Source organism: Pongo abelii, chromosome 21 (assembly GCF_028885655.2).
Source record: "Pongo abelii isolate AG06213 chromosome 21, NHGRI_mPonAbe1-v2.0_pri, whole genome shotgun sequence".
Lineage (NCBI taxonomy): Eukaryota > Metazoa > Chordata > Mammalia > Primates > Hominidae > Pongo > Pongo abelii.
Genome location: NC_072006.2, coordinates 13,198,389 through 13,212,356, shown reverse-complemented (window position 1 = coordinate 13,212,356; position 13,968 = coordinate 13,198,389). Strand labels below are relative to the sequence as shown.

Below are 13,968 nucleotides of genomic sequence, written 5' to 3'. Positions count from 1 at the left end.
GGACGCCTGCCTTGGTCATTCACCCACATTCCCTTGGTGACAAGTCAATTGTAGGGACTCCTGCTTTGGCTGCTCACCCACATTGCAGCCCAGGGCTGCTCCCCACCCCCTACTCCGTGTCTCTATCCTTCTCTTTAAACTTACCTCCTTCACTATGGGCAAACTTCCGCCCTCCATTCCCCTTCTTCTCCCTTAACCTGTGTTCTCAAGAACTTAAAACCTCTTCAACTCTCACCTGACCTAAAATCTAAGCATCTTATTTTCTTTTGCAACACCGCTTGGCCCCAGTACAAACTTGACAATGATTCTAAATGGCCAGAAAACGGCACTTTTGATTTCTCCATCCTACAAGATCTAAATAATTCTTGCTGTAAAATGGGCAAATGGTCTGAGGTGCCTGACGTCCAGGCATTCTTTTACACATTGGTCCCCTAGTCTCTGCTCCCAATGCGACTCGTCCCAAATCTCTCTTCTTTCTCTCCTGTCTGTTCCTTCAGTCTCCACCCCAAGCTCTGAGTCCTTTGAATCCTTTTCTACGGACTCATCTGACCTCTCCCCTTCTCCCCAGGCTGCTCCTTACCAGGCCAAGCCAGGTCCCAATTCTTCCTCAGCCTATGCTCCCCTACCCTATAATCTTTCTATCACCTCCCCTCCTCACACCTGGTCTGGCTTACAGTTTCGTTCCATGACTAGCCCTCCCGACCTGCCCAACAATTTCCTCTTAAAGAGGTGGCTGGAGCTAAAGGCATAGTCAAGTTTAATGCTCCTTTTTTCTTTATCTGACCTCTCCCAAATCAGTTAGCATTTAGGCTCTTTTTCATCAAATATAAAAACCCAGCCCAGTTCATGGCCCGTTTGGCAACAACCCTTAGACGCTTTACTGTCCTAGACCCCAGAGGAAGGCCCCCAGAGGAAGGCCGTCTTATTCTCAACATGCATTTTATTACCCAATCCACTCCTGACATTAGAAAAAGCTCCAAAAATTAGATTCTGGCCCTTAAACCCCACAACAGGACTTAGTTAACGTCACCTTCAAGGTGTACAGTAATAAAGTAGAGGCAGCCAAGTAGCAATGTTATTTCTGAGTTGCAATTCCTTGCCTCCACTGTGAGACAAACCCCAGCCACATCTCCAGCACACAAGAACTCCAAATGCCTAAACCACAGCTGCCAGGGGTTTCTCCAGAACCTCCTCCCCCAGGAGCTTGCTTTAAGTGCCAGAAATCTGGCCACTGGAACAAGGAATGCCCGCAGCCCGGGATTCCTCCTAAGTCGTGTCCCATCTGTGCGGGACCCCACTGAAAATCGGACTGTTCAACTCACCTGGCAGCCACTCCCAGAGCCCCTGGAACTCTGGCCCAAGGATCTCTGACTCCTTCCCAGATCTTCTCAGCTTAGCGGCTGAAGATGGACACTGCCTGATCACCTCAGAAGCCACCTAGACCATCACGGACGCTGAGCTTTGGGTAACTCTTACAGTGGAGAGCAAGTCCGTCCCCTTCTTAATCAATACGGAGGCCACCCATGCCACATTACCTTCTTTTCAAGGGCCTGTTTCCCTTGCCTCCATAACCGTTGTGGGTATTGACGGCCAGGCTGCTAAACCTCTTAAAACTCCCCAACTCTGGTGCCAACTTGGACAACATTCTTTAATGCACTCCTTTTTAGTTATCCCCACCTGCCCAGCTCCCTTATTAGGTCGAGACATTTTAACTAAATTATCTGCTTCCCTGACTATTCCTAGGCTATAGCCACACCTCATTCCCACCGTTTTCCCCAGTTCAAAGCCTCCTTCGCATCCTCCTCTTGTATCCCCCAACCTTAATCCACAAGTATGGGATACCTCTACTCTCTCTCTGGCAACCAATCACACGCCCACTACTATCCCATTAAAACCTAATCACTCTTACCCCACTCAATGCCAATATCCCATCCCATGGCATGCTTTAAACGGATTAAAGCCTGTTATCACTCGATTGTTATAGCATGGCCTTTTAAAGCCTATAAACTCTCCTTACAATCCCCCCATTTTACCTGTCCAAAAACCGGACAAGCCTTATAGGTTAGTTCAGGATCTGCGCCTTATCAACCAAATTGTTTTGCCTATCCATCCCGTGGTGCCAAACCCATATACTCTCCTATCCTCAATACCTCCCTCCACAACCCATTATTCTGTTCTGGATCTCAAACATGCTTTCTTTTCTATTCCTTTGCACCCTTCATCCCAGCCTCTCTTCGCTTTCACTTGGACTGACCCTGACACCCATCAGGCTCAGCAAATTACCTGGGCTCTACTGCCGCAAGGCTTCGCGAACAGCCCCCATTACTTCTGTCAAGCTCAAATTTCTTCCTCATCTATTACCTATCTTGGCATAATTCTTCACGAAAACACACATGCTCTCCCTGCTGACCGTGTCTGACTAATCTCCCAAACCCCAATCTCTTCTACAAAACAACTCCTTTCTTTCCTAGTCATGGTTAGGTACTTCTGCCTTTGGAAACCTAGTTTTACCATCCTGACTAAACCATTATATAAATTCACAAAAGCAAACCTAGCTGACCGCATAGATCCTAAATCCTTTCCCCACTCCTCTTTCTGTTCCTTGAAGACAGCTTTAGAGACTGCCCCCACCCTAGCTCTCCCTAACTCATCCCAACCCTTTTCATTACACACAGCCTAAGTGCAGGGCTGTATAGTCGGAATTCTTACACAAGGACCGGGACCGTGCCCTGTAGCCTTTTTGTCCAAACAACTTGACCTTACTGTTTTAGGCTGGCCATCATGTCTCCGTGCGGCAGCCACTGCCGCCCTAATACTTTTAAAGGCCCTCAAAATCACAAACTATGCTCAACTCACTCTCTACAGTTCTCATAACTTCCAAAATCTATTTTCTTCCTCACACCTGACACATATACTTTCTGCTCCCCGGCTCCTTCAGCTGTACTCACTCTTTGTTGAGTCTCCCACAGTTACCATTGTTCCTGGCCCGGACTTCAATCCAGCCTCCCACATTATTCCTGACACCACACCTGACCTGCATGACTGTATCTCTCTGATCCACCTGACATTCACTCCATTTCCCCATATTTCCTTCTTTCCTGTTCCTCACCCTGATCACACCTGGTTTATTGATGGCAGTTCCACCATGCCTAATTGCCACACACCAGCAAAGGCAGGCTATGCTATAGTATCTTCCACATCTATCATTGAGGCTACCGCTCTGCCCCGCTCCACTACCTCTCAGCAAGCTGAACTCATTGCCTTAACTCGAGCCCTCACTCTTGCAAAGGAATTACGCGTCAATAATTATACTGACTCTAAATATGCCTTCCATATCCTGCACCACCATGCTGTTATATAGGCAGAAAGACAATCACTACACCAGGGTCCTCCATCATTAATGCCTCTTTAATAAAAACTCTTCTAAAGGCCACTTTACTTCCAAAGGAAGCTGGAGTCATACACCGCAAGGGCCACCAAAAGGCATCAGATCCCATCACCCAGAGCAACGCTTCTGCTGATAAGGCAGCTAAAGAAGCAGCTAGCATTCCAACTTGTGTCCCTCATGGCCAGTTTTTCTCCTTCTCATTGGTCACTCCTGTTTACTCTCCCACTGAAGTTTCTACCTATCAATCCCTCTCCACTCAAGGCAGATGGTTCTTAGACCAAAAAAAAAAAAAAAAAAAACTCCTTCCAGCCTCACAGGCCCTTTCTATTCTGTTGTCATTTCATAATCTCTTCCATGTAGGTTACAAGCCATTAGCCTGCCTCTTAAAACCTCTCATTTCCTTTCCATCGTGGAAATCTATCCTCAAGGAAATCACTTCTCAGTGTTCCATCTGCTATCCACTACTCCTCAGGGATTGTTGAGGCCCCCTCCCTTCCCTACACATCAAGCTCAGGGATTTGCCCCTGCCCAGGACTGGCAAATTGACTTTACTCACATGCCCCGAGTCAGGAAACTAAAATACCTCTTGGTCTAGGTAGACACTTTCACTGGATGGGTAGAGACCTTTCCCACAGGGTCTGAGAAGGCCACTGCGGTCATTTTTTCCCTTTTGTCAGACATGATTCCTCGGTTTGGCATTCCCACCTCTATACAGTCCGATAACGGACCGGCCTTTATTAGCCAAATCACCCAAACAGTTTTTCAGGCTCTTGGTATTCAGTGAAACCTTCATACCCCTTACCATCCTCAATCTTCAGGAAAGGTAGAACAGACTAATGGTCTTTTAGAAACACATCTCACCAAGCTCAGTCTCCAACTTAACAAAAAGGACTCTGTCAAGAATAGAGCCCAAAAACTCACCAACCAAACAAGTAATTACACTGAACCCCCTTGGACACTCTCTAATTGGATGTCCTGGGTCCTCTCAATTCTTAGTCCTTTAATACCTGTTTTTCTCCTTCTCTTATTTGGACCTTGGGTCTTTCATTTAGTTTCTCAATTCATAGAAAGCCACATCCAGGCCATCACCAATAATTCCATACAACAAATGCTCCTTCTAACAACCCCACAATATCATCCCTTACCCCAAAATCTTTCTTCAGTTGAATCTCTCCCACTGTAGGTTCCCACACTGCCCCTAATCCCGCTAGAAGCAGTCCTGAGAAACATCGCCCATTAATCTCTCCATACCACCCCCAAAATTTTTTCACCGCTCTAACACTTCACTATTTTGTTTTGCTTTTCTTATTAATATAACAACACAGGAATGTCAGGCCTCTGAGCCCAAGCCAAGCCATCATATCCCCTATGACCTACACGTATATATCCAGATGGCCTGAAGCAACCGAAAATCCACAAAAGAAGTAAAAATAGCCTTAACTCATGACATTCCACCTGTGATTTGTTTCTGCCCCACCCTAACTGATCAATGTACTTTGTAATCTCCCCTACTCTTAAGAAGGGTCTTTGTAATTCTCCCCACCCTTGAGAACGTATTTTGTGAGATCTACCTCCTGCCTGCAAAACATTGCTTGTAACTCCACCGCCTATCCCAAAACCTATAAGAACTAATGATAATCCACCACCCTTTGCTGACTCCTTTTTCGGACTCAGCCTGCCTGCACCCAGGTGAAATAAAGAACCTTGCTGCTCACACAAAGCCTGTTTGGTGGTCTCTTCACATGGACCCATGAGATAATTATTTCTGATAAAAATGGAATAAAACTGGAAATCAATAACAGAAGAAAGCAAAAATATCAACATATATATGGAAATTAAACTCACTTTTGAGCATGCTCATGTTCAAGGGTTGTAAGACTTAATATTGTGAAGATGTTCACGCTACCTAGTGAACCAGAGATTCAATGCAATCCCTTTTCAATTAACAATTTTTTTTTTTAGAAATAGAAAAAGTAACCAACAAATTATATGGAATCTCAAAGGACAATAAAGAGCCTAAAAATGTTTAAAAAAAGAAACAATGTCACCTTTTCTAATTTCAAAGCACATTACAAAGCTACAGTAATAAAAACAGTTTGGTTCTGGCATAAAGACAGACAAGTTTTCCAATAAAACACAATGTAGCAGAAATGCAAACCTCCAACATATGGGTAAAGTTATTTGAACAGCTATATTCATTGAAGCATTATTCACAAAGGCCAATATTTGAAAGCAAAACAAACTTTCCTCACTGAATAAATACAATTTGTAAAAAAAAAAAAAAAAAAAAAATTACTTTGGCTGCTGGGTGAAGAATAATGTATAAATAGGCAATGGTAACATTAGGGAGAACAATTAGGAGATTCAAGTAAGAAGCAGTGGCTGGCCCAGGGCAGTTGGTAGTAGGGAAGGGAAAGTGGGTGGATTCTGGATAAATTTCGAATATAGAGCCAATGGGATTTTCCAGTGAATTAGATATGGAACATGAAAGAGAGAGGTCAAGGATAAGTCTAAGGTTCTGAAGCTAAACAACTAGATGATGGAGTACCATCAACTGCAATGAAGAAGGCTACAGAGAACAGGTTTGGAATTTAATCAGTTTTACCTTTTTAGTAGCCTTCTATAATGTCAGGACTTGAAAACAATGTCAGTAGATGCACACACATCAAACCTAACGGTCAGGATCCTGCTGCCCTCACAGCTTTAAGTCCCCTGCCCAGGTAAGAGACATGGAAGACAAAGGATTTCAAGAGAAATTCAGTATTTAACATTGCTCATTAAATGCACAACAAAGAAATTACCTGTATCACGTACTCAATTGTAGAAAATTGGGGCATCAATTCGGCAGGCTGATTCACCTCAGATATGCCTCCATAAGCTGGAGGAAACTGAAAAGAAGGACACAGTTTTATTAGGGTTGACATATCTGTATTACACTTTTTATTTTCCATGTGTAAAAATGATAATGATGCCAAGACGAGAGGAACACTTGAGCTCAGGAGCTCCAGACTAGCTCGGGCAACACTGTGAGACCCTGTCTGTATACAAGAAGTAAAAAAATTAGTTGGGCGTGGTGGCTCACACCTGTAGTCCCAGCTACTCAGAAGGCTGAGGTAGGAGGATCACTTGAGCCCAGGAGGTTAAGGCTGCAGTGAGCCATGATTGCGCCACTGCACTTCAGCCTGGGAAAGAGAGCGAGACTCTGTCTCAAAAAAGAAGAAAAAAAATGGTAATGACCACATATTTATTCTGAAAGCACAAAATACAGGACACGTTACAAAAACATAAAAATCAGCATTTAAAACTTGTAACTCTGCCTTATATTTATATCATTTCTATCTTCTTAAAAAATATTTTTTAGAGCAGTTTTAAGCTATTGTAACTTCTAAATGTTTAAAAGCACACTTTATGTTGCCCAGGCTGGTCTTGAACTCCTGGCTTCAAGTGATTTTCTCCCCTCAGTCTCCCAAAGTGCTGGGATTACAGGCATAAGCCACCATGCCTAGCCAAAAACACACAAATGAAAACCATTTCTTAACTTTTGTCCCGCAAATTAAAGGCTGAGATTTCACCTATCTCATCAATAGTCAATAGTCTAAATAAAGCCAAAGACTTTATTTAGGTTTATTATTTTGGCTATTATCAATAAAGTAATACATATAGAATGTAGAAAAATTGGCAAGTCCAGGAAAATAGAAGCAAACAAGGGAGGAAAAACCCCCCAAAATCCTATCACCTAGAGGCAGCTACTGTCAACCTCCTGGCAGATTTCCTTCCAGACTTAAGCACAGTTGAGAACATCCCATATATATAATGTGGAACTTGTTTTTTCCAGTCAACATAATGCCACAGGCATTTTCTTTTGTTTTTAAAACTCTCTGCAAATGTTTTAAATTCACAGCTTGTGGGTTGGCTTATAATCCAAATAGTCTTTAGCTTTACATTAAAAATACAAGTTGAGGTGCATCTCCCCAAAGTGAGTAGATTATCACTCCAGGCCAGTGACCTCAGAGTGACCAAATGCAAGTGCTGCTGAGCAGCTGACAAGCACCTTTAGGGGCCTCTGGTTGGGAGAGAAGGGTACAACTGAGCATGTGAGCCCCAGCAGGAATCTCAGTCAGAGCCAGCAGAAGACTCTAGCCCCATCCTGGCCATGACTGCCCACTGACTGCAGCTCCCAGCAGGGAAAAGCTCGATCTATGACTACAGACACACCAGCCACCTCCCAGCAACCTGGAGAGGCCCTGTTCACCCACCCAGTCAGCCAGCTGCACAGAAGGGAGCAAAGGAGATGGAGATCACCCTGATCCCTCCGTCTTCCAGCTCTACATTCATTTAGAGCTAGAAAACCCCCACACTGTCCAGCTAGGAAGGTTACAAAAGATTATTTCCACTTAGGACACATAGACTTGCAGGTCATACTTGTAAACTGGCAGGTGACAATCTTAGGTAAGAATAATAATACCAAATACTTATATGGCACTTACCATGTGTCAAGCACTGTTCTAAGTCCTTTATACTCATTAACTCAGTTTAATTCTCACAATAATCTCATGAAGTGACTATAGGTATACTATCCTATCATCCTAATTTTAAAGACAAGGAAGTTGAGGCACAGGCAGTTAAGTGACCCACCCAAAGTTACACAGGAAATAAGTGGTAGATCTGAGAGCCAAACCCAGGCAGTCTGGCTACAGATCTCCGGCTCTTTAGCCACTATGCTACCCTGCCTTACAATTTCTATAATAAATTATATTAAAGACATTAATCCTAAATGTAATAGGGAGCAGAAATGCTTTTAAGATTTCTATATACTTCTGAATCTCTCACGAAGATATATTTTAAATGACATCTGCTTATAGTTTCTGAACCTATGGTCAGTCATCAATTGTACACTGTCCTCTTCATCACTAGACTTATGTGCTGTATCTGAGAATGAGTAATTGTAATCATGATCAAATATATGAACAAATGCATGCGAAGAGCTTAAGATCTGTTAGAACAGTGTACACTATGCTGGACACAAATTTTTTCTAACAACTTTATTGAGGTATAGTTTACGTAACATAAAATTCACTCATTTTAAGTATACAAGTCAATGATTTTTAGAAAACGTACAATTGTGCAATAATTACCACAATCCAGTTTTAGAACATTTCCACTACAGGCACAGTTACTTTTTTTTTTTTTTTTTGACACTCTTGCTCTGTTGCCAGGTTGGAGTGCAGTGGCGCAATCTCAGCTCACTGCAACCTCCACCTCCCGGGTTCAAGCAATTCTCCTGCTTCAGCCTCCTGAGTAGCTGGGACTACAAGTGCGCACCACCATGTCCAGCTAATTTTTTTTTTTTTTTTTTTTTTTTGAGACAGAGTCTTGCTCTGTTGCCAGGCTGGAGTGCAATGGCACAATCTCGGCTCACTGCAACCTCCACCTCCCGGGTTCAAGCGATTCACCTGCCTCAGCCTCCTGAGTAGCTGAGACTACAGGTGCCTGCCACCACTCCTGGCTAATTTTTGTATTTTTAGTAGAGAGGGGATTTCACCATGTTGGCCAGGATGGTCTCGATCTCTTGACCTCATGATCTGCCCGCCTCAGCCTCCCAAAGTGCTGGGATTACAGGCGTAAGTCACCGCGCCTGGCCTAATTTTTGTATTTTTAGTAGAGATGGGGTTTCACCATGTTGGCCAGAATGGTCTCGATTTCTTGACCTCGTGATCCATCCACCTCGGCCTCCCAAAATGCTGGGATTACAAGCATGAGCCACTACGCCTGGCCGCACAGTTACTTTTATAGAGAAGTCTCTCTTGTGATTTGTGAGCTCCTTCTAGTTTGGTACTTTTAAAATTTTTAAATCAAAAGAAGCTCAACACTGATACCTGGACCCTAAATGTTAGAAAGATCAGAAAATGAAAATTCAGTAATGTATACTGTTCAATTAGAATATACTGAAGTCAAGAGAAATATGAACAACAGGTGCTTTCTTTGGGTCACAGATTCACTGCCAACAGAAAATGTGTAAGAAAAGGGAATTCAATGAACAGCCCCCACTAGCCCCAAGCAAACGACAAGGACTCAAGAAAACCACTCAACAGAATAAACCACAAATGTTCAAATTCAATATTGTGCTGAACAATAGCTATCACCCTGAGTTCAGCAGAAACTGCTCACTGCCAATGTAAACACAAATTCAATCTAACTTAATTTTTTTCATAATACAACTAAAATAAAACATATAACATTTTTTTAAAATAATTCACATACCTGATTTCTTTGAAAACAGAAATTACAGGCCCAAAGTTTTGCTCGATAATCAACCTGACTGTGAGAAAGATAAATATTATAAGTAGGTACCACTTTTATTTTTAAGGTAGAAAGTGTTTATTTGTAAATTTCAAGTTCAGTAAATCACACAAATAAGTGTTTCTATGTGTATGCATAAGTATGAGTATGCAAAACGTTCACTGCAGTTAGAATTCTGGCTAAGTACACCAAAATTTCCATCAAACAGCCACAGTGAAGAAATACTAAATTTTTTTCTCTTTTCCAATTTCCTAATTTTTTAAATGTCATGATTTATATAAATTATACGTCATTTCTCTCTTGCCTTTTATCTTAACATACTCTTTATGATTTTTTTCTAACATCTTTATTGTCCAGCTATGTGAAACTACTAAATTCCAACATTAAAAGCATATTTCACACACAGGAAAATGCTTCTAGATTTTTAACCTGACTTAGTCCATTTTAAGAAAAGTTGGGCAAGCACATTTCACTTCCTCAAACTGGTTCAAAATAATGCTTCAGTTACTTTTCCCTTATTTTCTACATTTAGAAAATTAATAACCAGTGGCTATGCACTCACATATGGGCACATTAAATAAAAGCAATGAGAATGAAGTAAAAAATGTTCCCTCAGATAAAAATTTTATGACACTCTCTACCTGTTTAAAAATCATTTCAAATAATGCCCACATTTAAAAGAAATAGGTCACTATCTCAGGCACAAAAAAAAAAATTACACTTAACAAATTGTTAAGAGTTAAAATTTCTTCTGCCTGCTACTTCTCCTTGCCATACAGCATCACTGTACCAGGGAAGCATGAGAAGACAGTCTAAGCTTTCGAATTCTTTTGGGAAATTACTTTAAGAGGAATCAATAAAGTCTACATTTAAGCCAAAAGCAAACTGATTATCAGCAAAAAAAAAAGTGAATTACAAATCCTCTCCCTCTACCTCTACCTCATTCCTGTAAGATTCCAATTTTATCTGGAATTATCAGGCCAGGGAGATTTCTACAAATATTCACCACTTACTACTCTCCACAAGAATCGTAAGAGTCTCATCATCTACTACTCATCACAAATTTGATGATCTGCCCAAATTTAATGACTTTTATGAGCATCACATAAAATTCATAATATATTGTATTTATCATTTTTACCAGTTTCAAAAGAATCCATACCAAAGTGGGTTGAGAACAGCTTTACAAGTTGGCCTGCTGCAAAGCACAGGTTCATATTGTACAGGAGGTAGGTCTGGACGTTCTTTCAAAGGAGTAAGGAGACAAGCCAGGGGTACAACCATTCTTGTAGCCTCCAGCCGGCTGGAAGGCCACACGTTCCAACTAAAACGCACACCATCCCGTTCTTCATTCTGCTGGATGAACTCCAGGTATGTCGCCATAGTCTAAAAGGGAACTGAAGATAAAACTTTAATGACCTTAATGGTATGTGAAATTCTGAACTAAATGTCAAAAAAAGAAGATGGATCATGTAACACAGTGTTTCTTTTTTTTTCCCATCTCAGCTCACTGCAGCCTCCACCTCCCGGGTTCAAGCGATTCTCCTGCCTCAGCCTCCCAAGTAGCTGGGATTACAGGCATGTACCACCACGCCCGGCTAATTTTTTGTATTTTTAGTAGAGGCAGGGTTTCACCATGTTGGCCAGGCTGGTCTCAAACTCCTGACCTCAGGTGATCCACCTGCCTCGGTCTTCCAAAGTGCTGAGATTACAGGCGTGAGCCACTGCACCCAGCCTATCTAACACAGTGTTTCTTAAATACTTGGGAAGAACCTGTTGCTGTAGAATGACAGTATTTCTTTTCCATCTGATACCCAAAAGTCAGTTAACCGCACAGTTATTATTGACCACTGCTCCTTTCTCACCTCTCCTCTCAAGCACTTAAAAACAAATCAAAGGAGTGGGAGGTTTACAATCACCTGATCATCTCCAAACTACATGTAGTTAAATACTACTACCTCTTCAAACCTCTTCACAGATCACACGTCCTATCAGTCAAGCCAATTTCAGCCCCTTGCTCAGGGTAAGTCTTGAATCCTGTTTCAGCATCCAACTATCTTCCTCTCTAATCTCCTTCCTTTCTTCCTCTATTAAATTTTACATCCCAAGTGATTTTTTTTTTTTAGTAGCGGCGGGGGGGGTGCTCATTCCCTTCCGCACTTTGTTAACTTTGGAGAAAGAGCTGGATACTGATCTTCAAGTTTGGTTCATAATGGGAACCAGTTTTGAGCTAAATTCTTTCTACTTGGTATTACCAAAATTACTATTATGCTGAGTCTCACCAGAACCTCTTTCCTCGCCATGGTTGCTTATGTTCATGCCTTGATAGGCTGTGGTCAAGGCCAGGCGCAGTGGCTCACACCTATAATCACAGCACTTTGGGAGGCTGAGACGGGCAGATCACGAGGTCAGGAGTTCAAGACCAGCCTGGCCAACATAGTGAAACTCTTGTCTCTACTAAAAATACAAAAATTAGCCAGGTGTGGTGGCACGTGCCCGTAGTCCCAGCTACTCAGGAGGTTGAGGCAGAAGAATCGTCTGAACTCGGGAGGCGAGATTGCAGTGAGGCGAGACGGTGCCATTGCACAGCCTGGGTGACAGAGGCAGACTCTATTTCAAAAAAAAAAAAATGAAGACTGTGGTCAATAAAACTGTCCTACAGGCTAAACTCTCAAACCCAGATGATCCCAACTTCATTGAGTGTTTATACATCCTGTTCATATCCTAAAATCTAGGGTAACACACAACTCAGCTACTGGGGTTCAAGGGTACAAGCCCCTCAAGAAAAGTAGTAAAATGGCAAATTAAAGAGTCTATCAAATTAAAGTGGCCTCTCGCGCCCACTTCCTAAATATGGATAACAACTGTCTCTGTTATTTTGGGAAGTACCATACTGTAAATAATTTTGATTAAGGCAATAATATTGCATGGCTAGAAAAGCAAATGAATTACTCTACTACATAAAGCCCAGAACACAAGAATTCCAATGTTTGCTCCAACTGAAACTCTAAGAAATCTATTTGTTATTTCTGGCAAAGGCAAGAACCTGAAGCACTGTGTGCACAGGAAGCACTCTGGAGCTTCATGGGAAGCAAAGGGATAACTAAAGTCAGAACGAAAGCAAGTTCTAATATCACAACTCTCAGCAAGTATGTCAGCAGATTTCATTAAATAACAGTCTCTCTCTCAAAACGTTCTTTATTAAAAGGTACTGGCGGCCAGGCGCGGTGGCTCACGCCTGTAATCCCAGCACTTTGGGCGACCGAGGCCGGTGGATGACCCGAGGTCAGGAATTCAAGACCAGCCTAGCCAACGTGGCAAAACCCCATCTCTACTAAAAATACAAAAATTAGCTGGGCGTGGTGGCAGGCGCCTGTAATCCCAGCTACTCGGGAGGCTGCGGCAGGGAGGACTGCTTGACCTTGGGAGGCACTGGTTGCAGTGAGCCGAGATCGCGCCACTGCACTCCAGCCTGGGCGACAGAGCGAGACTCCATCTTAAAAAAAAAAAAGAAGCTACTGGCTCCATCTAATGGTTTCCAAGTATGTACAGCCTAAGACCTGCTCCCTCCTTTTCCCACTGCCTGTTTCCCTCACCCTTCTAGGGTCTGGATTCTTAGCAGTGGACACATAATCCAAGGGGACTATAGAAGGTCCACTAATCATCTGAAGTTATGCGCATGAGGGAATATGCCTTTTTTCTAGGGAGATGGGTCCATAGCTTTTACCAAAGTATCAACGGGGAAGGTATCTGAAGAGGCAAATAACTGAAAGTATGAATTAGTGAATGAATGAAAGGCCTGGAAAGATAACAGGAGAATACGCCAAAAAATCTGAACCACCCTTATCTCGCCAACTCGTAACTTCTCAGGACACAGTGATCATGTGTATATAAGAATAAGTGAGGTTTAATCCTTGAAGGGAGTCCAAGGACCTGGGTTCCAGTTCCAGCTGTCATGAAGCAAAAGTCGTTTCACTTGTCTGAGTCTTGAGTTTCTCAACTATAAAACGGGGGTTGGGTCCTTCCAGCTGTGCGCACCCCGCAATTCTGGGGAACCTGGAGCCAGAAATGAGTCCCGGCCTGGTGCGGGACGACACCCCCAGGGGACTCCTGGATCATCGATTCTCCCGCTACCCCAAACTATCAAGAAAAGGCCTCATCCCAGAAGCCGCCCACCTCGCCCCCGGCAGAAACTCATACCCGTGCCCTCGGCCCTCCGTCACCTATGCGCCCCGCTCACCTGGCCGGAGCCGCTCACCTAGCTAGAGCCTTCCTCACCC

At 42.9% G+C, this 13,968-nt stretch overlaps 1 protein-coding gene across 1 annotated transcript in view; it reads right to left on the bottom strand.

Moving 5' to 3' along the window:
- SEC23B (SEC23 homolog B, COPII coat complex component) overlaps positions 1–13,968 on the bottom strand; it is a gene marked incomplete at its 5' end in the record, with an annotated part of 53,171 nt that extends 39,203 nt beyond the window's left edge. The window contains 4 exon segments of the mRNA NM_001133301.1: positions 6,190–6,276; positions 9,650–9,707; positions 10,851–11,085; positions 13,929–13,968. Of these exon segments, the coding sequence (NP_001126773.1) occupies positions 6,190–6,276; positions 9,650–9,707; positions 10,851–11,071 (366 nt within the window).